This window comes from Ruditapes philippinarum, unplaced genomic scaffold (genome assembly GCF_026571515.1).
Source record: "Ruditapes philippinarum isolate M1 unplaced genomic scaffold, ASM2657151v2 ctg473_1_1_1_1, whole genome shotgun sequence".
Lineage (NCBI taxonomy): Eukaryota > Metazoa > Mollusca > Bivalvia > Venerida > Veneridae > Ruditapes > Ruditapes philippinarum.
The window spans coordinates 21075-45388 of NW_026864528.1; the positions used below are offsets into that span (position 1 = coordinate 21075).

General features: G+C 32.0%; 2 protein-coding genes across 2 annotated transcripts; one reads left to right on the plus strand and one right to left on the minus strand.

The window, feature by feature from the left end:
- Window positions 1–154: 154 nt before the first annotated feature.
- Window positions 155–3233, minus strand: LOC132725954 (uncharacterized). The gene is made up of 2 exons (XM_060711182.1): window positions 862–3233; window positions 155–351 (listed from the first exon to the last, which is right to left on the minus strand). Exons 1-2 carry the CDS (start codon window positions 1618–1620, stop codon window positions 157–159), a joined length of 954 nt encoding a protein of 317 aa, XP_060567165.1. The 5' UTR covers window positions 1621–3233; the 3' UTR covers window positions 155–156.
- A 13283-nt stretch (window positions 3234–16516) lies between these two features.
- On the plus strand, window positions 16517–20637 carry LOC132725948 (uncharacterized). Its single transcript, XM_060711169.1, has 4 exons — window positions 16517–16669; window positions 17317–17527; window positions 19516–19761; window positions 20471–20637. Exons 2-4 carry the CDS (start codon window positions 17332–17334, stop codon window positions 20527–20529), a joined length of 501 nt encoding a protein of 166 aa, XP_060567152.1. The 5' UTR covers window positions 16517–16669; window positions 17317–17331; the 3' UTR covers window positions 20530–20637.
- Window positions 20638–24314: the final 3677 nt, after the last annotated feature.

Genomic DNA, 24314 nt, shown 5'->3' on the forward strand with positions numbered 1-24314 from the left:
TTTTTGTATCAAGTCTTCAACATATTAATCCACATGCTGTGAGTTAAAGTCGGTCAGAAACATTTCTAATTGAAAGCTATTCTTTTGACGCCGTCAGTCTCCCAGGCGTCAATAACAAGTCCAATATTGGCTGTGTCGTCTGCTTCATAAAATTTGCTAAAATTTTCCTTTCTTCTTCAGCCTTTTCTCTTTTTTCTTTAAGGATCGTTTCTCCAACCAAGCTCTGATGAACCCGAAGCAGCCCGGATGTTGCCCGCGTTTCTTCATGTCGTCTGCAGGTTTACACTCAATGAATGCTTCCATCGGCTGCTGTACCTTGCTTGATTTGGTGGCGTTCTGTTTCTGCACAGTCTATTGCCAAAAGAAAACATAAATGGCAAATTTTAGATTTGTTGTACAATTAAAAAGAATAGAAATTTCCATTAAAATAAATATTAAAATTAAGAAACATTGTATATGTATTTTGATTTTATGTCAAATAAATGCATTATAGTTTATTTCTGATATTTTTGGATTCTTTCACCCGCAAACAAATGAAATATGTTGGAATTTAAAATTCCAAAATAGTTCATTTGTTTGCGGGTGAAAGAATCCAAAAATATTTTCGGCAAGTCACCTTACAAATTTAATCTTGCAATTAATCAATTAACCAGATGGACTAAACTTAATGCTTATATGTGTTTTAGGCGACGGGAAACTTGCAACTTAAATATTGTAGCAAAATGTTAATTTATAAAAAATGATCCGACATTGTCTTTTTCAATCTTTAAAGTTAAAACAATTAAAGCAATATAAAAATTATATTGACATGTTTTATCAGTTTTAATATGATCGGACAGAAAACATATTGTTGAAACTTACCCTTTTCTTATTCTTCTTCATCGCCTTTTTAGTGGTCACCTCATCGTCACTCTTCGTTATTCTAACATTTGCATCTTTACATTTATCTCCGACATTGGCTGGCCTGGCTAAAAACATGTCTGCTATTCTATGAAGCCTTTCTGATTCTGTTTCTTGCCTTTTAGGATTATCCTTCTCAAGATTTTCGTCAGTTGGGTGTATTGCAGCGTATTCGATGTCAATTACTACTAGATCCTGTTTATCACTCCCAGCTTTAGACTGAAAACAGTTCCTTGTAGGTAGATCTGCACTTTCGTCTTTTCTCTTTATTTTACGCTGATAGTCAATACTCTCTTTGCTGTAAAGCGGTCTTGCTAAAAACATATCTGCTATACGTTCAAGTCTTTCCTTCTCTGTTTCTTGCCTTTTAGGATTATCCTTTTTAAGATTTTCGTCAGTTGAATGTATTGCAGCGTATTCGAAGTCAATTACTTCTAGATCTTGTTTGACACTCTCAGATTTAGGTTGCAAACAACTGCTTGTAAGTTGCTCTACACTTTCGTCTTTTCTCTTCATTTTACGTTGATAGTCAATACTCTCTTTGCTGTAAAGCGGTCTAGCTAAAAACATATCCGCTATACGTTCAAGTCTTTCCTTCTCTGTTTCATGTCTTTCCGTGATATCTTTTCTGAAATTGTCGTCTGCATTTTCTGCCAATGGATGTATCTTTGTGTATTCTATATCAACCAGTACTAGATCTTGATAATCCTTTCCAGCCATTTTAGGCTGTGAGGAGCTTGTTGCCAACCGCCAATGTTTGGCCAGCTCCGCTCTATGATTGCCGTCACTATGTGACGTCTTGACGTTGTTCCTACTGTGACGTTATTAATTACGTCATGAACCTTGGTTGGTTAACGTTTGTTTTATTAATATCACTATCTTAAACCACTGAGATGGAAAAGCTTAAAACAAAACTCGTTTTACAAAGATAAAGTGAAGCACTTTAAATGGAAAATTCTGCAAAAAATAATATTAAATTATACTCAGAATTTAATTTAAAAAAGTCTTTTTTGTGAAATTCTTAGCTCGAGTTTAGCAAAGCTTTCATTTGTGTGTCAAATTGCACAATAAAAATTAATATACTAGAAAAACGTTGTGAGAGAATGATCTAAATATTTACAAATGTTATAGGTTTATACCTACATATCTCGGAAAAAAAATATTTCCAGTCCCAGCATGTCAAGAAACCTCAGAAAAGTCCCTTTTAAAGGGACTTTTCTGAGGGTTTTTTTTTTGCATTATGGGACTGGAAAATTCTTTCGAGATTAATGCTCCATTTGATGCAGATCTAGACCAATAAATTGTGTGCAAAATGACAGATTGTTCGCTCACTCAGGTTTATTTTTTGTTGGTTTTTTTTGTTGTTGTTTTGTTTTTTTAGAAAAAAATATTCTTATTGTGCAAAATAACCCAAAATTGAAAAGCATTGCAACGCTTTATACTCAAATCGGATTATTTGATTTAATCTGAGTATATTTCTTAATTATCTTTGAAATTCGCAAATATTATAATTTTAAAGGGATATTCAGGCAAAATAATGACAAAAAAAATAAAATGATCTTAAGTTCTCAAATCACGCTAAAATGACTTTTCTTGAAGTTACAGCATGTATTTCTGTTTAAATTCTAAATATTTTGGGTTTGAAGCGTACATATATCTATATATGTTGAACAAATTTAGACGCCAATAGAATCACCAAATAGTTTTAAAACAAGTCAGGTGACTTGAACAAACCCTTGAAGTTACAATAACAAATATTGTGGATATTGTATGATTGAAACAAGCCTAAGTCATTCATTTGACATGTTCAATAACGTTTCCAGAGTTCACTTTGACAACTATTGTGAAATGCTAGCGCTCTAACCTGACCCACGCGGGTCAAGTTAGGAAACCACCATTTTATTCTTTATATGGAGAAAAGTTTCGTTCCTTTGACTGTCTAATATATTTATTTTGAAGGCATTTACAAAATAATGAATGAAAACTTCAAAAATAAGGAATGAAAATTTTGCCTGTGTTTCCCTTTAAGTACCTCAGGTGATATACGTAGGAAATTCAAATTTTATTTTTTTTAAGCTTAGGAGTTCCTTTAAAGTCTAGTACACATTTCATTTCGCTGTGTATTTAATCACATCGACGAAGTTCATATGGCGACTTAACAACTTCACTGGTTGAGAAAGGTCTCGCGTGTCTTTCTTTCCATGTATTATTTCAGGCGCGAACGGGTAGAACTGCCAGTCAGCTGAAAATATGCTAGCCGGATAGTTACTTCCCTAGTAAGAATGCAAAGTCAAAAGTCAGTGACTTTTATCCGGTAAAAAAAACCTACATTTACAAAATGCATGTATTTACAAGGTATGCAAAAAACCTGTATAGTTAAAATTTTCTTTCCTATTGATTTTTCCTTTTAGCTTTTTTTTTGTTTGGAAAACGGATAACTTAAATTAACTAAAATTTTTATTTATATTTTAAACAATTTAAAATTAATTTAAATAAAATTTAAAACCTGTAATACATTGTTCTTTTACGGTTAGTAAAAGCTTTTTAACCCAATATAATTAAGGGAAAATTAACTTGGGTAATATTTTTTTTTTTGTTTATTTATTCATACCCCTTTTGCTAAGATTCAAAAGCAAGCGGGTTTGTTTCCCGGTTTTGCATCATAGACCGGATCTTAAAAAAATAAATTTCATTTTTGCTCAAAATAATAAGACATATTTTGACAGATTTTCCCAAACTAAAAGTTTAATTTCCTTACATTATATTCGTTAAGGGAAATTTAAATTGTTGAAAAAGGTAAAAAACAAGAACCGTTAATTCAATTTCATAATCCCTTTTAATTCCCTTTAAAAATTGTTTAAAAGGAGTAATAATTCTTTTTTGGCTATTTTTTGAATTTAAATATTTCCCACACTTTTTTTCGAAATTTTGTAACGTTTTTTATTTGAGAAATTCGGTAGTTTGGGAACGGGGGATTAACAATTCGCACATTAATTATCACCGGAACAAAGTGAAAGGTTTTGAAAAAAGGTGGAAAAAAAAAGCCCTTGTTTAATTTATCACTTTAAGATTTTTAAAAATTCCCTAGAATATTTAAAAAGGTAAATAAATTTGGTTGCAAATTCTAATTAAAATTTTTCCTTAAACCAATTGGCCCAGGGTTTTTTCTTTTGGACCATCATTTCTTATGATACCAGTAAAAAAGTTCAAAAATTAAAAAAACGAACCTACAAAAAGGTGGGAACTTTTTAAAAATTGGGGATGTTCAAATTTTATTGGAAAAGGGAAAAACCGATTTAAAAAAAATTTAAAATTCAAGTACAATCCTTATACGCGGCTCAAAAAATTTGGGGGTTTCTATAAAATTATTTACTTTCGAACAGGTTTTATAACCAATTTAAGATATTTCCTAAATATGTTTTAATTTGCCAAAAAGAGCCAATTTTTTAAAAAATGGTAAACTTAAAAAATGTTTAAATATATTACTGGTTAAAATAAGAAAGTTAAAATTTATTACATTAAAAAATTTATATTTTCTCTAATTGGCTTTTTTTAAAAAAAATATGTTTAAACCCTTTAAAATGTCAAATTTAAATTTTAATTTTTTTCCCATTGAGTTTTTTAAAAAGGAAAATATTTGCCCTTTTATTTAATTCAATTACAAATAAATTTTAAACTTTCACGTTGACTTTGATTTTAAATTTTTATCCTTACCTTTAAATTTGAATAGGTTATCCCTTTAATTTAGTTATTGGTAAGTATCACCTGTGTTCAAATTTTCCCTTTTCTTTGATTTTCGGGTTTAAAAATTCCTTTGAATAAAAATGCGATATCAGATTTTTCTTTTCCGTAACTTTCTTTTAGTTTATCCTTACTTTTAATGGGTTTGTCTGTGTTTTACCCTGGTTACTAGGTTCTTCCCCTTCAAATGCGTTTCTGGAGTTCTTCCCTTGCACTCTTATGAATTTCTGCACTGCGTTTCAAAATTCCTTCCCTACACTGCTTATCAGAGTTTTTTCCCTCAATCTACGCAGGGCAATCTCCCTTTCCCCTTCCACTCGTTATCCCCTTAAAGTGTTTTTAAACCGGGAATTCCTTTCCCTTTTTCTACTTTACACCCCGCGTTAAACCAGAGTTTTTTTCCCCCTTTTAAATGCCGTTTTTCCCAAATTTTTTTCCCCTTACGCATTTTTTTGATAAAACTGAGAAATAAATTTTTAAACTTGTGAAGATCAATCCAAAATAAAACTTTTAAAATTCATACATATCGTGCCCAAATTTTTTTTTATATTTAAAAAATTGTACAAAATAAGTCAAAAGCTACCCCCTGATACGTAATCCCAAAAAAATGGATACCTACATTTCACGTCTAGGGTATAAATTACATACTTATCTATGTACTTTTATTCAATCTTCTGTCCCGTATGTATAGGTTTGAAAAAGTATTTTAAAATTTAAAAGAATCCCCTGAAGCAATATAGTATGTTATGTTTTTACTTTATTAAAAAAACAAAGATAAAACATTGCCCAAAAAAACCCACGAAATGATCTACTTACAAAACAAAAAAAAAAACCCAAAAATTTTAGTTTTCACACACCAGCCCCTAAAAAAAGTATGCTTGAAAAGCCTATATCGGAATTATGTTTTTTGTTATTTCCAAAAACCCCAAACTATATGCAAAATTTAAGCATTAAACAGCGCTGTGCACAATTCACGGTTATTGTTTCTCGAGAAAAAATTTAAAATTTTGTAATTTTTGCCCTGTTGTTTTTTTTACAGTTTAAAAGGAGAATTATTTTAATGGCTCAAAATTTCATGCGCAAAATTTTTCAAATTTATAATTGAATTAATTAAGAAAAACAAAAAATTTTTAAATTTTATATTTTAAAAAAAGTATTAATTGTTCAATACAGAAAATTTCATCGTATATAATTATATATTTTTATTTTAATGGGGAAACATTTTATATTGGGTATATTGAAAAGTAATATTTTTCAAATAAAAAAAAAAAAAAAGAATGAATGTATAATGTTATTAAAAACTTTATTCACGAAAATTGTTTACCAAAAAAGCCGAGCATCAGTTATTTAATTTTCCGTTACATAGGAAAATGCTCATTTAATTTTTTTAACCCCGGGGTTTATTATAAATTTTCCCGTTTTTAAACTCTTTTTATCCCACAAAGTATGTGAAAAGCTCCCGTTGCCCCGTTTTAAAAGGTCTTCCGTTATGAATGGGAAAAAATAAAACACTGGAAAATGAAATTTCGAAGTTTTTTAAATGAAGGTGCATAAAAGAAAATTGTAACCCCTCAAGGTTTGGATAAAATTTAATTTTATGCTGTTTTTTTAAATTGGGAAGTTTTGAAAAATAACACCTTTTTGTTTTTCAACCAGTAATTTTTAATTTTTTTCATCCCTCTCATTTTTCGGAAAAAATTGGGGACCACCCAATTTCCCCCGCCTGTAAAATTTAAAATTTTTTACAAATTTCATGAAAAAAATACTAAAATTTAAAAATAAAGAAAGTAGATTTTCTTACCTTGATTTGAAAATAAACCACCTGCGCCCGTTTTATTTACTAACGTTTTTGTTTTTGTTGTTAACCCAAAAAAGTGAAAAAATTTAAAATTAAAACTCTTTCACTGCGAAATTAAGCTAAAAAACGTTTAATTTTTAAATTAAACAATTTAAAGGGGGGTATTTTGACTTTACGGCGAATGATCAAAAGGGCCCTTTTTTACTTCCGTTTTTAAAATTTCATTTAATTAAAAGGGAATTTTAAAAATGTTTCCCTGATGTAAATTAAAGATAAATTTCCCGGGTTTTCTCAGTACTAAAAAAAATATACTTTTTCTTTTCTCCCCACTTTTATTAAGTTATTTTTCCGAAAAAATTAAACTTCCCTTTTTGCAGATGGAAAAGGGCAAAGGCTGCACGTGACCTCCCGGCACTTTGGGTTTTGGGGGTTTACATAGAAAACGTAAAAAATAATTTAAAAAATTAAGAAATTTTTTGTAAAAAAAATATTAAACTGAACTTTACATAATTAAAATTTAAATATTACTTCATATTTTCTAAAAAATTTTAAAGGAATTTTTTTTAACTATTTTTTAAATAAAAAAACCAAAAATTTTTGTAATTTTTTGATTTTTTGTATTTTCTGATCGGCCAAAAATCAGTAAAAAACCCTTTGCTAAACCCTCCACGGTTAACACAAAAATTTTTTTTAACAGACCTAACAAAAGCAAAGTAAATTTTTTCAAAATCCCGAACTGCTTAAAAAACCAGCAAATTTAAAAAAAAGAATAATTTTTAATGTAGGGGATTTAACGAATTTCCCGTGCATTTAAAAATAAGAGTAGTCAATAGAAAAAGAGGTTACAATCACAAAATTTTGGGGGGATAATACTTTTTTTCCCAATGAAAAAAGTTTTGGCTATTTCCGTAAAGCCCTTTAAACAATTTAAAAGCTAAATTTTTTGCTTGTCGATTACCCAAAACCCAAAAAGCGTAGTACAAAATAAATCTGAAATTTTCGAGTAGTGGAATATTTTACATGTTGTACTGTTTTGTCAGAAGATTTTCGCTAAATTTTTATCAGTGTTAAAAAAAAGGTTTAAAAGTGAACAAAATATCTTTGAAAAATTTCTAAAAAAATTAAAAAACACGAAATAAAAATTCTCAAATTGAAATTACAAAAGTATTTTGGTTTTTTTTCAAGCTAAAATACGTATTACTTCACCCTGGTGCCCGAGGTAGGGGCGTCGTTTTTGGGTTTTTAGAGGCCTAAAAGGTTTAAAAACCTAGTCCCAGGCAATTTTTTTTTTTTAAAAGTCTTTTTTTAAAGGAAAAATAAACCACGATATGCAAGGATAAAATGTTTGGGGTCATAAAAAATGAAAAAAAGATTTTTGATGGGAACTCGTAAAGGGAAAATTTCCCTATGTATCAAACTCAAAATGTTATAGACGCAAACGCTGGTAAGATTTTAAATTTTAGTAATAAAAATAAAATTTAAGGAAAACACATACAGATAGCAGTATGAATTTTGATTTTAAAGATCAGAAAATAACCCCAAAAAAAAGGTTTTCAGCCCTTTTTATTATTTGTTTTTAAATCGTCAACCCCAAACAAATATGGGAAAACGAAAATTTTAGACCTTAAAAGCTGTTAATTGCAAAAAGCCGAAAAAAAATCCGCTTTTTTTTTAAGCAGTTACTTTCCCCTTTAAAAGTAAAAACTTTAAAGGGCCCAAAAAATTTAGGGGGGATCAAAATCGTAAATATGGGGCACCCTGACAGGGGCATTAATTTTTAAGCAAAAAAAATTCCCAAAAGGTCGAAGGAAATTTTTTAAATTTTTTTTATTCTTTAAAATATAAAAGTTATAGTAAGCGCCATGAAATTTTTACAAAAGTGTTAAAAAAAGTTAGGGGTCGGGAAAAAAAAACAATAAACTTTTCTTTAAGGCCGTTTTGCATACAAATTCACCGTGGGCCGAAGGGGGTTTCGCCCCCTCTAAAAAAAGCCCAGAGGTTTTGGAGTTAAATCTTTAAGGCAATTTTTTTTTTTTAAATTTTTTAAGTCAAATATATTGGATTGAATATCAGTGTTGCAATTAGTCTTATAGCCAATCTACTACAATTAAAACGCTGGAAAGCATTGGTGGCACCATACAAAAACAAATTGTTTTATAATCTCACAACCTTCACATTTCTGACATTCTGAGACCCAAACAAATTCAGCGCCTTCTGTGCTCTGATTTTTACCTCCCTTTATTGGCAAATATATGAAATCCGTGTATCCGGTTGATTAGGGAAGTATGACGTTTATCCGTTTAAACGGCTTCGGAAAAGACACTTTTTTATACATCATACATCATATACATGGTGCTTTTTATACATGGTCCATCATATACATATGTGCTTTTTATATCTATATATAAAGATGCCTATTAAACATTTTGAGATATGCCAGACAAAGTTCTGTTTTAACACGATATTTTATAAACTGGCAGTTCTAAGATGTTTTTCGTTTAGTCGTTAGTTTTATATATTTGAGCTGCATGAGTGTATATAGTTTTATTTGAAGTGATAGATTGTTATGTGTATGAATAATTATTTCAAGTTGTTTTGTTTCATACAGTTCCTATGTCTCTTTGATTTATTTTCCTAACAGTTGTAGTCTTTGAAACTTGTTCGACGCAGATTTATTGTATATGTATTCGTAACGTATTTCTGTTGTTCTTTTCGATGCAATTTCTTTTTCCGGTTTGCATGTACATGTAGTGTGTCCGTTATGTCTGTACTTTATATCTAGTTTTAGTTCCTATTTCCATTTTGTACGTGTAATTGTATATGTACAGAATCCGTTTGGTGCAAATCTCTTTCAATTGCTTCTTGTTTGGTCATTTCTGGCCCTCATGTATGCGTATTTCTGTGTATTTCCGTTTAGTATGTGCATGTATGTTTATTTCTGTGTATCGCCGTTAAGTATGTCCATGTATGTGTATTTCCGTTAAGTTTGTCCATGTATGTGTATTTCCGTTAAGTTTGTCCATGTATGTGTATTTCCGTTAAGTCTGTATGTATGTGTCTGTGTATTTCCGTTAAGTTTGTCCATGTATGTGTATGTCTGTGTATTTCTGTTAAGTCTGTCTGTATGTGTAAAGTCTGTCTGTATGTGTATGTCTGTCCATGTATGTGTATGAATGTGTATTTCCGTGAAGTCTGTCTGTATGTCTATGTATGTGTATTTCCGTTAAGTCTGTATGTATGTGTATGTGTATTTCCGTTAAGTCCCGTATGTATGGGGTTGGGGGTATTTCCCTTTAGTCCCGAACTTTTATGTTTTGTCCAAAGTATGTGTTGGGATGTTTTTATTTTTATGTATGGGTAATCCCTTAAAATCTGTCTGTATGTAGTATATTTTTCCCTTAAAATCCCGTCTGTATGTAAAAGTGTATTTTGTTAAAATGTCTGTATATTTTTGTATGTTTTATGATGTATATGTGATTTTTGGGGTTTAAATCTGTCTTTAAAGTGTTGTTTTGTTTTTCCGTTTAAATCCCGTCTTTTTATGTGTTGTGTTTCCATTAAGTATTCTGTATGTGGGATGTATGTCCATTATGTGTTGGGAGGGGTATATCCCTTAAGTCTGTCCCGTATGGGGTAAAATTTTGTGTTTTTTTTGTTAAGTGTGTCTGTATGTGAATGTCCCCGTTTCCAAAAAATGTGTATTTTATTGGGATTTTTTGTTAAGTAAAGTCTTGTCCCGTCTTTTGTATGTGTTTGTCCCGGGGGGTGTGCCCTTTTGTGTCTGTGTTTTCCGTTAAGTTGTTAAAGTATGTGTGTATGCCCGTAAATGGTTTTTTGTTTCGCCTTTGGAAATTTTGTAAAGTATGTCAAAAGTATGTTTTTTTCCCTTAAGTTTGGTAAATTTTCCCCTAAAGGGAAAAATTTCCCCCAAAGTGTATGTTTGTGTATTTCCCTTTAAATTTGTCCCTGTATGGGGGCGTTTGGGGTTTTTTCCCTTTTAAATAAAGGCCCCGATTGTGGGATGTGTATGTCCATGTCTGGGGTATTTCCCTTAAGTATGTATGTTTCATGTGTATGTATGGGGTATTCCGTTAAGTTTGGGCCCTGGGTTTCGTATGTTTTAAAATATTTTGGGGCTCTCCCAAGCTTAAAATCTGTTCAAAGTATGTGTTTTTGTCTGTGTTTTTTTCGTCTAACATTATGCGGTATGTATTTATTTTATGTTCTTATCCCTTCCCTCTCTATTTATTTAAAATATGGGGGGAGTAACGGGGGATCGAACCCCTTTCGGGCCTTGAATGTAAAACGTAGTGTCCACTGACCCAGCGCCCCTCTGATTTTTTAAATTTTTTGGAAACCCCCTATATAATTTTTTTCAAAGGCCTTTGAGTTTTGCAAAATTAAATTTTAACACCTTAAAAACCCGGTGGGCCAACCCCCCGTGCATTTTTGGGGGTTTTCGTAAAGATACGGAAAAAGTAAATTAGTGCCAGGTGTATGTTTTTTATAATCGAAATTTCGAGATACTACTCGAAATTTCGACTTACTTTTCTCGGAAAATTTTGAAATTCTAAACTCGAAAATTTTGAGTTACTAACCGAAATTTAGACTTAGAACTGAAATTTGATTATTCCCGAAATTTGACTTAAGGGAAGTTTGAAAATTTGAAATTACTTATTTTCCCAAATTTAGAAATTAGTAAAATCGGAAAAACGAAATTATTAAAATTTTAAAAATTGGGAAATTTTTTTTAGATGGTAAAAGATATAGTAGGCAGTGCCTTTTAACGATGGAGATGGAGAAACGGGGGCCTGGAAAAAAACTATTGAAATTTAAAATTAAAACTTTGTAATGGATGTACCACCCGAATAAAAAAAAACAAGGCTTCCTTTAATTTTTTACGTTAGGCGTTTTTTCAGAAAGTTTTTTTTGTATCCCATCTGTTTTGAACATATCTTTTTACTAATCATTTCTTCCTTTATTCCTTTAAAAAAAACGATTCCTTTTTTTTTACGTGTGGGAAAATCTGAGGAAAAAGGTTTTCGGGGGGGTGGCCAAAAAAGGGCGTGCTGAGGCCTTTGTCAAAAGGGTTTGGGCCCGACTATATTTTTGTAAAAACGGATGCCTTTTTTTTTTTGTTTCCCCAAAATATATATTTAAAAACAATATCACTTTTTTTTCAAAATTTTTAAACCAATATGAAAAAAAAATATTAGTAAAAATGAATTTGTTACAAAAAAAATTATTAGGGATAAAGAAATGTTTACAAAACTAACTGGCCTATACACGCCCAATTTTAAAAAAATTTTCCCCAAAGATAAATTTCCCCGTTTACAATAGGGTGGGTTTTTTGGAAATTGTTGTTTTTTCCATTAAAGGGTTTTATGTGTGCTTAAAAAAACACCCGTTTTAAAACGGAAATGTGGAAAGTGGTTTTTTTCACCCCCCCCCCCTCCCCAAAAAAGGGAAAGGAAAATGTTTTAAATAAAGTGTAGAAATTTTACCCCCATAAAATTCTTCCCGGGGGTCTGTCAATGTGGGAACAAAGGGGAAACATTAAATTGGCCCGGTTGGGATGTTTTTTTTTAACTCGAAATTTCGAGTCCTAACTCGAAATTTTTGAAATTAAATAACTGAAAAATTTTTGATTTCTTTCTCGAAATTTCAGTTACAAAACCCAATTTGAATTATTAACCGAAATTTCGAGTTTTCTTAAACTTTGAAATTTCGAGTAACTAACTTAAAATTTCGACTTACCCAAAATCGAAATTTCGAAATTACTAAAATCGAAATTTCGACTTACTAATCGAAAAATTTTGACTTACTAAATCGAAATTTCGATTACTTTTCTGAAATTTCGACTTAGTAAATCGAAATTTTGAAATTAGTAACTCGAAATTTCGACTAAAATTGAAAAGACTTTCAATTTGGGTTTCCGGGGAAAGCAAAAGGGTTGAATTTCAAGAAAACTTTCTTTCGTGTGTAGCTTTTTTTGCACATTTGACAGAGGGGGCCTTTAAAAATTTAAAATTTTAAAAAGGAAACAATTTTTAATGGGCAAAAATTTTCCCCCACATATTTAACAAAATCCTTCGCCCTTTTTTTTGGAGGGGGGGGGGGGGGGGGGGGTTTAAAAACACACTTTCCCCATTTCCGTGTTAACAGGGGGGTTTTTTTTCTTAACAACATACAACCATCAAAGTGGAGAAACAACAAAATCCCGAAAAAAACCCTATTGTTAATTTTGCAATATCATTTGTTTAAAAAAGTTTTTAAAAAGGCGTGTATACGCCTTAGTCTGGGACGTTTTTTTTTGTTTCTAATTTAAAGTTTTTGTTTAAAATTAAATTTATTATTTTTTCTAAAAACTTTGATTCATATTGTTGATAAAAGTTGAATTTAAAAATGAAAACTTGTTTTGTTTTTTATATAAAGTTGGGAAAAATATAAAAAAACATCCGATTTTACAAAAAAATATTTGTCAGTCCAAAAATTTTGACAAAAAGGGCCCCAAAACACGCCCTAATTTTGGGCCCCCCCCCGCGATACTTTCCTTTAGAAAGTCCCAACGTGAAGTATAAAAGATGTTTTTTTACAGGGATGGGGAAGATATGATTTGTGAAAAAAATGGGTTGAACAGGTGGGGTACAATACAGAGGGCTGAAAAAGCGCCTTTAACGTACAAATTAAAGGGAAACTTTTTATTTTTTAAGGGGCGGGTGGGGGTACATGCCAAAATTTCTAAGTTTAAGTTAAATTTCAAAAAGTTTTTTTCCGGGGACCCGTTTTCCAATTCCTCGTTTCAAACAGCAGTCCCCAATATTTTTCCCTTTTACCATTTAACTAATAAAATTTTGGCCCATTCTTGAAATGTTAATAAAATCGAAAAATTTTGAGTTACCCAAGGGCGAAATTTCGAGATAAGTAACTCGAAAAATTTTGAGTTAGTATGTCGAAAATTTTTTATTTTGTAAGTCGGGAAATTGGGGGTTTTGTAATGAAATTTTGAGTTACTAAACGAAATTTCAGAAAAAAGAATCGAAAATTGGGGGTTTGTAAATCGAAAATTTGATTAATATAAATCGAAAAAAATTTTCGAAAAAATAATTTTGAGTTAGTATGTTTGGGAAAATTTCGAGTTAAAAAAAGAAATTGAAATTTCCGGGGTTTGTAAATCCAAAATTTCGAGTTAAGTAAAGGAAAAATTTTAGATAAGGGAATTGTTTCGAAATTTAATTTTCGAAATTTCCCAGTTTTAAAAAAAAATACACCTGGAAAAAATGTCTTTCCCTAAACAACAACTACACACGAAAAAAGTATCTTTAATTTCAATCCTTTTCCCTTTTAACGGCAACCAAAAAAAAATCGTGCCCGTGTAAGTGGTTAATTTCTAGTTTAACCCCAAAAAATCGAAATTTTCCCAAATTAAATTTAAATTTGAAAAATTTGAAATTTGTATGCCCGGGAAAAATTGGTTAAATAAAAAATTTTGAAAATTTTCAAATAAGTAATGAAATTTTCGAAAAAAAAGTAAAAAACGGGGAAAATTTTTGAGTTTAAAGGGGAATCGGAAATTTTTCGAGGGTTAAAAGAATAAATCGAAAAATTTCGAAGTTAGTAACCCGAAATTTTTGAAAAAAATAAGTTTGAATTTCGAGATAAAATTAAATTTGAAATTTGAAAATTAGTTTTAAGGTTTTTCGAAATTTCGAGAAAAAAAAAATTGGGAAAACAAAACAAAATTAAAAAACTTGAAAATTAAAATTTCTTTTTCCCAATCAGATATTAATATTTTTAAGACATATTTTTTATGTTGTAAAATTTGGGAGGGTTTTTAATTTTTTGTTTTTTTCCCCTAAAAAAAAATAAAAAAAAGAAACCAATGGGCCCCAAAAAAATGGTAAGCGTTAAAAAGAATATTTTACAAATTAAAGAAAACCCAAACCCGCAATTAAAAACATCTGGGCTAAGGGCCCCAAAAGGTTTGGGTTTTTTTGGGGTTTTTACTGTAAATTTTGAAATTTCGAGTTTGTAAAATTTTTAAATTTTTGAAAATAAATAACTCGAAAATTTTAAATTTTCTTATCTCGAAATTTCGAAAGTTATTAACTCGAGAAATTTAGAGTTACTAACTCGAAATTTCGAGTTATTATCTCGAAATTTCGAGTTAGTTACTCGAAATTTAAGTCGAAATTTAGAGTTAATAAAAAACATACACCTGGCACTAATGCTCTTCCGTAGTATCTACACTAATCAAAAAGTTATTATTAATTACTCAAACTTTACATTCGGGCGTAAATTGTCCCGTCTTTGTGGTGCTCCTGTGATTAATTTTATTATATATTGCCTCTTTTATTTACGTTTGATCTTCTCTTTTATTTCCTTTTAATTATTTTATTTACTTTGACATGTTTCATCGGCCATGTTGCTGCAGCTTTTGTCAGGCGCGGATTTAAGGGTGAGCCCCTATCACTCTTTGTTAATCTGTTTTCTACAAAGTTTTTCAAACTTTTAAAACAATTAAAAACTGACGTATTCCATAGCTGTAATACGTTTTCTTGTGTTAAATTAACATGATTTTCAAAAGAGGGTAGATAAAAAAAATGGGGTGTTTAAAATGTTTTTAATTCCCAAAATGCATTAAAAGTTAAAATATCAAAACTTTCTGCGGGCATTTTTTTTCTTTTAAGGGGGAATTTCACATGACATCAAAAATAAGTATGATATCCTGTCACATTCAGTGCTTTCAGCACTTTGATTACAGACAAACCTCCTGAAGCCGACTTGACTGTGGAACCTTACAGCCTCCACGTGTACATAAGATTGTTCTCCTGAGAAGAATCCCGCTCATGATAGCCTTAGAAAGTCCAAATGTTTTTTCTAGCATAAGGTCTTTACTGGTAGTCGGCACGATAGGCTATGCAGCTTCCAGGTACTAAATGCAGCTTTCGCTGTCAAGTACGGAACTCAGACATGTCACATGTCATGCCCTTAGAGGGTTAATTTTGAAGCACAAACTGGTAATATGTTTTAATTATGAGGTCACATCTAAATTATGGTCATAAATATGGAATATACGAAGCCAAAAGTAAGATTTCATTGCAAATATTTCTCTTACAGATTCACTTATTTTTTATAAATGTCTTTGCCATGCTCAATATCTTTTTCTGACATTGACTGTGGTTTTGTCCAAAGGCCGGCTCATTGTCTAAATGGCGCATATTCCTGGCAAAGAATGGTCTTAATTTCTCAAGAGAAATGATTCTCAAAGATAATCGGTCTATCTTGTCAACATCTGTTGATGTGTTATCACTTGTCTAACTGAATTTTCTTTGATATTTTTTTCGTATCTTTATAGTGATCATAGTTTGGGCAACCGGCATGCGACAGTAAATAAAAGAAAAGAAGTAAAAAATCACAAAAGCTACTGTATTTTCGTGTTTCTTTTAATTGTCTTAGGACGATTATTCTTCTGTCTTGTTCCTAACAGTTCAGGCGAAGTAACTCCTGAAAAACAATGTGTTGATTCGAGTAAGAATAATGTAAATGTCATAAAGATGGAGTTGAAGCTTCGCGCAATATAACATGAAAAATAAAAAAGGTCCGAACAAAAATACGCGGGCCTATTTTCATGCGCGGACATATACTCGGTTCCAAAAGAAAGTGTGCACTTTTTAATGTTGAATATTTAGAAAATTAGCAGACGTTTCTTTTCAAATTCTTGGGCATTGTTTAGTCCACTAAGTACAGACATAACACTCGATCAATATAAAACCCATCGGGTTATATTTCAGATGAGTCTAGGTTTAACCTTAGTCATCATGACGGTCGAATTCGAGTTTTTAGAAGAAGACAAAAACCGCCGAAAACAAAGGGCACACTTTTTTTTGGAACCTAGTATATATTCATGTGGTGGTATATTCATGTACTGCTATCTTAACCGGTTTTGACTGATATTTCCGGACATACGGACTGGTACATGCACATAGGGACTTTGCTATTTTGGTCGAGATTATCAATTTGCAAAAGAAATATAATGATTTAATGCACTAGATGCTATAAACGCACGAGTAATGAGTTTTTGTGAAACCTTTACGGCTGTAATCGTGTGCGCCTGTCCAATTCTAAATAGGTTAATGAATGATGTATTGTTCTTTTTGTGAACGTTTATTCTTGATAAAATGTTAACAGGTGAATTCACACTTGGATAGTTTCTTTTGGAGGAGAAAGGTGCGTAAATTATGATTGTGTCATCTTACTAAATTGTAAATAGTCAGTATTAAATGCGTCTGACGAATTTTCGTTTGTTGTGTTAATTCATTTATTTCTTGAAGGGGACGGGGTGAATAAGTCTTAGTATTAATATAGAATATGATAATAAATGTAACCAAGTCATTGGGATCATGTGAATTAAATAATTATCAATTTTATTTTGAGAGGTACCACTCGATTTATTTGGTGATTATTCACAAAATTTAATCGAACAGGCTAGAATGATAAAACTAACGCTACTCTATTGCCAGTGTTAACGTTACCTTTTTAAATTCGAACTATATGCGGTAACTTAATAGGTTGCTCCAAAATTATTTTAGATACTTTTATTAAAAAAAATAAGAATTACAATAATGTCATTGTTATTTAATATAAAACTTTTAATTTCCATTTTCAGTGTTTTTGAATGGTTTACAAGTCATGAGAGTAAATAAACATGTAATGCTAAATTTACACAGAGAAGAATATATGACATAGATCTACATGTATATTTTTCTCAACATGTATACAAAATGAAGGTGTTGCGAAATTTTTAAATTCTAAAGATCATTGATTTCATCATAATATTATGTACATTATTTTGACTACATTTTGTTTTTTGCTAGAAAGCAAGTGTCATCATGCGGAACTCTGACAGAATGAACGCTCCAGCTTCATTGGTAGCAGCCATCTTGTTCACGTGTATTCTTGGCGCATGCGCACAGACACGTGGTCGTCGCATTATCACGAGAATTCATTCCAATGAGCTCGTGATTCCTTTGCATCACAAGCAAAACGCCATCGACATGAAGACAGGAAAAGCATATGCTCCAAATAGTAAATATGATTAATAATATATAATTTGTTTAAAACTGAAACTTTGAAACAGCCCATTCTAGGCTAAGTTAAGAGTATTAATTAAATCTTACTCAAACTTGTTTATACTGTCCGAGATTGCCGGTTGTCTGGTATATACTTGAGAATCAAGGGCTAATCATTTCCGGTTCTATCACAAATAAGCCTTAAGTATAATTATGTTATTATTGAATGTATCATTAAAGGCCCATTAAATGGTGGTAGTATGCACCAGAAATGCTTTTATTTCAAATGTTTTTATTTTTGATGTACGTTAACAGTTTCAATAATGTTACTCATTGGCCAATTACCTAAATTTTCTTTTTCATCTGTTGCATTTTGGCAATTAGTACATTGACAGTAATTTAGTATTGTGTATGGAAGTAAAAATACTACTTTGTTTATGTTTTGCTAAATTTATGACAAGTTTGTCGATATTTCCTTCAGGCAACAAGCATCTAACATGCTCTAAAACCATTGTTTAAACGTAATAAATTTATGTTTGTCCTTTCTTAAGAAGTAAAAATTTATTCGTTTCTTAGGGATAATGTACCTTTAATTCTTCGTATATGAAATATCTACTTTTGTTAATTTCAAGAATACACGTGACACGTGTTGTTAATAAAAAGACTGTTTTATGCACATACTAATAATAATATATATGTCAAACTTAGCAGTTCTCATAGTTTTGTTTACATTCCATTACCGAAAGGCCGAAACTGTTCAATCTTAAAATATCTATATTAGTTCGATTGCAAAACAAGTTCTTCCAACAGTTACTTATATAAATCCGAAACTACATGAGCTTTTCCCCCAAAAAAATTAAAAAAGGAATTATACATTGTGTACATGTATATGTATATATGTGTATACATTTCTGTTTTATTGTGTAAAGAAGCGTTATTTTATGCACATTATTCACGACATTTGACGTTTTAACGAGACACTGATTCATTTAAGGCTGTCACGATATAATGAAAATATAATGTAGTTTTGAATACTGCAGTCATGTTTATATACATCCATATGCTTATATTCATTTAAACTTGAACTCTTAAAACAGTTTCGTATTTTACGACATGGTTGAGTTGGTTTTAGATAACCTTTACCAGGCTAAATATCTTTATTTGGACGTGTCCATTAATCAAATATAAGGAATTATTTAAAATTAAGTATTGGTTGTGTAGCGAACAGTGCAGACCACGAAGAAGATATGTCAGTTAATATTTGTCTGCAATTGTCACATGGCTTGAATTTGTTGGCGACAGTAGCCTTAACGTTAATATGATGATTATGAAGACGACGACGATGATTATGATGATGAGGGTGATTATGGTGGTGATGGTGGTTGTTGTGATGATGATAATGATGATGATGATGCTGATGAAGGTGGTGGTGATTATGATTATAATGATGATGGTGATGATGATGATGATGGTGGTTGTTATAATGTTGATGATGTAGGTGAGGCAGATTAAGATGATGATAATGATAGTGGTGATGATGATGATGATAAAGATGATGATGGAGGTGGTGGTGGTGACTATGATTATAATGATGATGATGATAATGGTGGTGGTAGTGGTGATGATGATAATTATGATGATGATGATAATGTTGTTGATGATGATGATGATATTAATGGCGGTGGTGGTTGTGGTGGTGGTGATAAACTGGTAACGAAACAACGATGACGATTTGAATGACAATAATGATGATCTAGATAATGTTAAATGTGATCATATTAATTCCAAAGATGACCGAGAAGATAATCATGATACCGACCTTGATGATCAAGTTCATGGCATTCATGTTCTTGATCAGGACGATCATGGCATTGATCAAGATAATGGTAAATATTATGATTATGAAAATGCTTAATTTAAGTAGACTTTTAACGACGATGGTTGTTTTTGATTTAAATGATTGTGGTATATTAAATTTTGCATTCGTAACGCTTATTGATACAGGTTGCGGAACAGGCTGTCCTCCGCAGTGGGTCGATGTTGTACACAGCATGGCTGGTCTCGTCCCGAATGTATCCGAACCCATGTGTGAGTTTGCCGACAAGTTTTCGCCATGCTACCACGAGGGAGATGTCTGTCCTAAAAATCTTGTAGAATTCACGTGCTGTCCGTCCAGATGTATGCCTTCTGTAGACGCATGTTACCATGGCAACCCGCCGGAGTTTCTTTGTGTGCCTAAATCTATACAGCGTACGTATTGTTTGAATTACATGAATCGTGTCCGTCGCCATTTTGTCTAGATCTTAATGACTTTTGTTTCATTCCGGTTGTCAAAATTGTTATACAGACAAATTAGGTTCGTTTGATGTCGCTGTTAGTATGTCATGAATCATCTTTCAAAACTATCTCGATTGTTTACCTTGAGTCAGCATTCACGCGACGTTTGATTAACGTTGTTTATACGTTGGAACCAAGCGTAGGATTAAGTAGGAATTTAGAACAGTCAGTTACTGTTCCAAAGATTGTGATATTCAAAAGCTTAATATACGTATAGTTTGCGAGGCCAGGCTGCTGTTCTAGTTTCCTGGCTTGGTCAAACACATGTATAATGATGGAATAGGCAAACAAATAGTTCAATTTTAAGTTTAGCCGAAAATCTAGGCCATATGACATTTTTGCCATTTTATAGCTTTACTGGCGAAAGAAAAGGATTGTAGGCTAGTTTGAAAGCGTCCTCACATGTATGTATCCAATATGACTAAATATCAGATCGTTTTAGGTTATTTCTTGCGCGTAGCTAAATTAGGAGCTGATCTTAAACAGACTGGTATGTATCCAAAATTTCTGGTGGGTTTCAGATCTGCACAAGAGAAAAGCCTGTGATTTGAAGTAAAGAAGGCGGTGTCGGAAAATTATTTTAATTACGTGTATGTTAATTTCGTTTTTTCTACAATTTCAGCATGGTTGGGGACAATCTTCCGACTCAACATCTGGGATCCAAATCAGCACTATCAGTGAGCAAACGACACATAAAAAGCAAAACAACAAAATATCACATCATTTGTAATATTTGTATTCATTTGTTGTCTGTCTCGAGTTCAATAAAATGTGGGGAAAATGTTTAAATTTCTAAACTTTTATTATCTCAATTCCAACGCAGTGATCTCCCCTTTATTTTTCAAATTTTGATTTTTGATTTTCTTCCACTTTCATAGACCCTTATTATTTCGGCAAAAGGATGTATACAATGAAAATTATTTTTTTTTGATCGAGTATTTAAATATGCTTTATATATATAAAGGACCAGCTGTGATGAAATCGACTTGTCGATATAAGTTGTAAAACCAAAAAAACCCTAAATACTGGAGTAAGCCCTTATTTTGTCTTCGATGGCGACTTGATAACTTTACTGGTGGCAGACGGCCTCATGTGCCCTTCTGTGCATTTTTTCCGGCAAAGGATTTCGTGAGCAAGCTGGATGGGAAAATCTAAACTCCCTGGTAGAATTTGAACACACAGCAGTGAGGGGTAATTGGTTTGAAGTTAACTGCCTTAACTTCTCAGCTACGGACGCCCCTTTTCGTACGTGTGCACAACAAAGTCAACATATATATACAACTCCATATCATGGCATGAAGTCGGATTCGACACCACAAAAAAAATGGGGAAAATCAACTTGGTCAACAAATCTGAAACTCTTTGTGATGCATGCATCTTCTTTCAATTGACTTGATTGACATTAATAGAAAGCAATAAATATAATCAAATCATAGCATAAAAATTGCGGAATCATACTAAAATAACTGAAGTAGTGCCATATATAATCACCTTATGTCAGAGGTCTATTGCGAAGTATAATAGCTGAGGAAATCAAATTGCCAGGCAAGTGGTCACACATAGGGCGAATTCAATTTTAATGCTTATTGGCGTTATTTTTTGTTGTTTTATTTTTCTCTTTTTTCTCTTTAGTTAAAGTTATGAACTTAAATGATCAATTAGACAGATCCAGCATTTTTTTGTCAATGTTAATTTAATGCATTGCGCCACGCCCTACAAACACCCGCTTTACCCACTTTATGATAACGGTGTAAAACGATCGATATGTGCCATAAAAAAGTTCACCTCCGAGTGAATCAAGGTTCCTTAAGCTACCTGGAAAGCTTCCCCACCTGAAAGAATCCGAAGTCTCCGACAAGGCGACGAGGAGTCAATAACCTTACTACACAGCCGAAATCGCCCTAAAAGTTAAACACTTAGCTTCACATCGCCTACAAGTTCTGAGCCCATCTTCGGTTAACATAATTATGCAACTCTCACAAACTTCTGCCCGGTCACAGTTGGGTTTGGTTCGAGATAGGACCGCATTGGCAAGTGTGTCAAATGCATTATACTTTAACATTTTGCAGATTGATGACTCACAAAAAATATAAAGCACTCTATAAAGTACTTTTAAACCAATCCCTTCCCACCCGCCCCATCCCCAACCCCTAACCCCCCCCCCCCCTCGAAGAAAAAAATAAAATAATATAGATAAATACATAAGAGAAAATAAAAACATATTTATACATGAAACACTTTAGTTTGTATGGTATAATCATAACATTAATGAAATTTTCTTGTAATTGGGTTATTGTCATATATTTGTTCAAGAAGGGCACGAGCACTTTCACGTTTTAATGGTTTGTTTTATTGATGCATAAATGCAAGGTGATATCAATGTGATCGAGGTGATATCAATCATTACATTTGAGCTGCATTAATTATCTTATGATTAGACAAAATATTTGCATCCTATTCATCAACAGCTTGCAAAAAATCGGCAGATTTCGCCAACTTCCGTAAAGACAGGTGTCGCCAAAATCTCGCCTTGACCTATAGACGATTACTGAATTTTAAAAGACACCGGAAGGACGAAATAAATATAATTTCCATAATTAAGAAAAGGATATATCAATGTCATTTCACAGAATTTCGAATGTTCTGTTTTCCCTTCGTCCGGTGTTAAAGCAATTACTGAATACAAAACGATTCTATATCAAAGAATAAAAATGTCGGTTATACTTCACGTAATGCGACTTTGCAATATCAAGGCATGGCGTTAATGCACCACCATACAAAGATTGGCGACATTTTCTGACTCATTGTATTTAAACAAAATAACAAAACATACAATACATATATATAAAACGTCTTTGCTACAAAGAATATTAATTACAGGTTTGTATTTTATTGCTGTTTCCTGGAATAAATGTTGATATTAAATGCACCGCTAGATACGATTTATTTTTGTCATTTAGCTTCATTTTATGCATGTACGTTCGTCTTCTGTCTTACCTTGTAGCTTGTTTGTTTAAACAACCCAATGTCATTGTCTTGCATTATTCGAACCCACAGTTTAAGGACCGAGAGATTCATGATTTGCACATTTTAAGGACATTCGGCCATCGAAGCCCTTATGTCGAAATTTGTTTTAAAGTTGTAACACTATGTGGAGGCGTTTGCTTAATAGTTTTGGTGTGTGCCAATCTAACCCTGGTGTAAAAGGTTCGAGCTCGACCAGGTACGCCACTATGCTTCTTCGCGCGTGTCACCAGCTGTGGTGAGCTCACGAAGCGAACTTGAACTTGTTTTCACAATGAAACTTCATATAATGACAATTCCTTGTTTCTATGCTCGAATCTACAATTTCCGTTTCTTTATACATGTTATCGGTACTTTAACAAATATATGTATTCTATGTAGCAACAATTTAGCGCGTATAAAACTGTCCTTATTTAGCATTCACATATAAATCTTACAAAAGTTATGCTTTCAAAGACATATAGTCATTTCATAACACTATACATTGTAGAATGACATCAACAACTTTTTCTGGAAGCAAATGCAATGTTTCCTTTCAAATTAGAAAACAGGCATAATGAATACAAAAAAATACGTTATGTGAATGAAAAGGTCACAGTGTACCATGTGTAATTGGGGTTTTTTAGAATGCAAGACGTCGACACAAGGCCGCTAGCAAAGTGCCAAATTACCTTTAAACAAATCCGCGTGTTGTAGTCTTTTTGTTTACGTATTGTTGTTTTTTATTTATCAGTTTATTGTCTTTTAGTTAACGTATTGTCGTCTTCTCTTTAACGTGTTTTCGTCTGTTACGTTAACGACATTTGGCTTGTTATATAAGTTTTTACATCGCCTACTTTGTTGTTTCCAACACTGATTTTTATTACTTTGTTTTTTTTCCGTCCTATTTTATAACAGCGGCAATCCGTAAAACAAGGTAAAATTCACAATAAGACACAATACATATTACACCCATCACCTTTAACGCTTGTAACTCATAAACAAAATTACTCAGTAACAGGTGTTTGAAATTGACGTTCCGCAGGACAACGTAATAACGTTTGTTTTTTAACGTTTGAAACAAATACATTCTTGTTCATGACTTAAGACGCGTCAAAATGCATATTGCAACACTTTAAATAGCTCTGATTATAATGTTTGAAGGTAAAAAGAACATTGGATCGTGAAGCCTCGGGCTGACAAATATGCTTTGAACATGACAGAATAGTCAATAAAAGTGACGTGTTTTACGACGGCTTTATTGTTATTAAAATAATATACTTCTTCATAAACATGAAAGCTTATTGTATATTGTCTCATTGCGGTTTCTCTAGGTTTCCCAATTGAGGCTCTTCTTTAGTGTGACGCTTTGTTGTATGTATATTTGTATGTGGTCTATGTTTAACGAGGGTCCATCCGCCCATTCGCTGTCGAGTATGGACCCCAGACATGTCACCAGCCAT

Excerpts from the sequence above, each read along its gene's own strand:
- LOC132725954 (XM_060711182.1), bottom strand. The coding sequence starts at position 1,620 with ATGGCTGGAAAGGATTATCAAGATCTAGTACTGGTTGATATAGAATAC. Across the intron at positions 352-861 it reads TGAAGAAGAATAAGAAAAGG|ACTGTGCAGAAACAGAACGC; the intron begins GTAAGTTTCAAC and ends TTTTGGCAATAG.
- LOC132725948 (XM_060711169.1), top strand. The coding sequence starts at position 17,332 with ATGCGGAACTCTGACAGAATGAACGCTCCAGCTTCATTGGTAGCAGCC. Across the intron at positions 17,528-19,515 it reads AAAAGCATATGCTCCAAATA|GTTGCGGAACAGGCTGTCCT; the intron begins GTAAATATGATT and ends TTATTGATACAG. Across the intron at positions 19,762-20,470 it reads TGTGCCTAAATCTATACAGC|CATGGTTGGGGACAATCTTC; the intron begins GTACGTATTGTT and ends CTACAATTTCAG.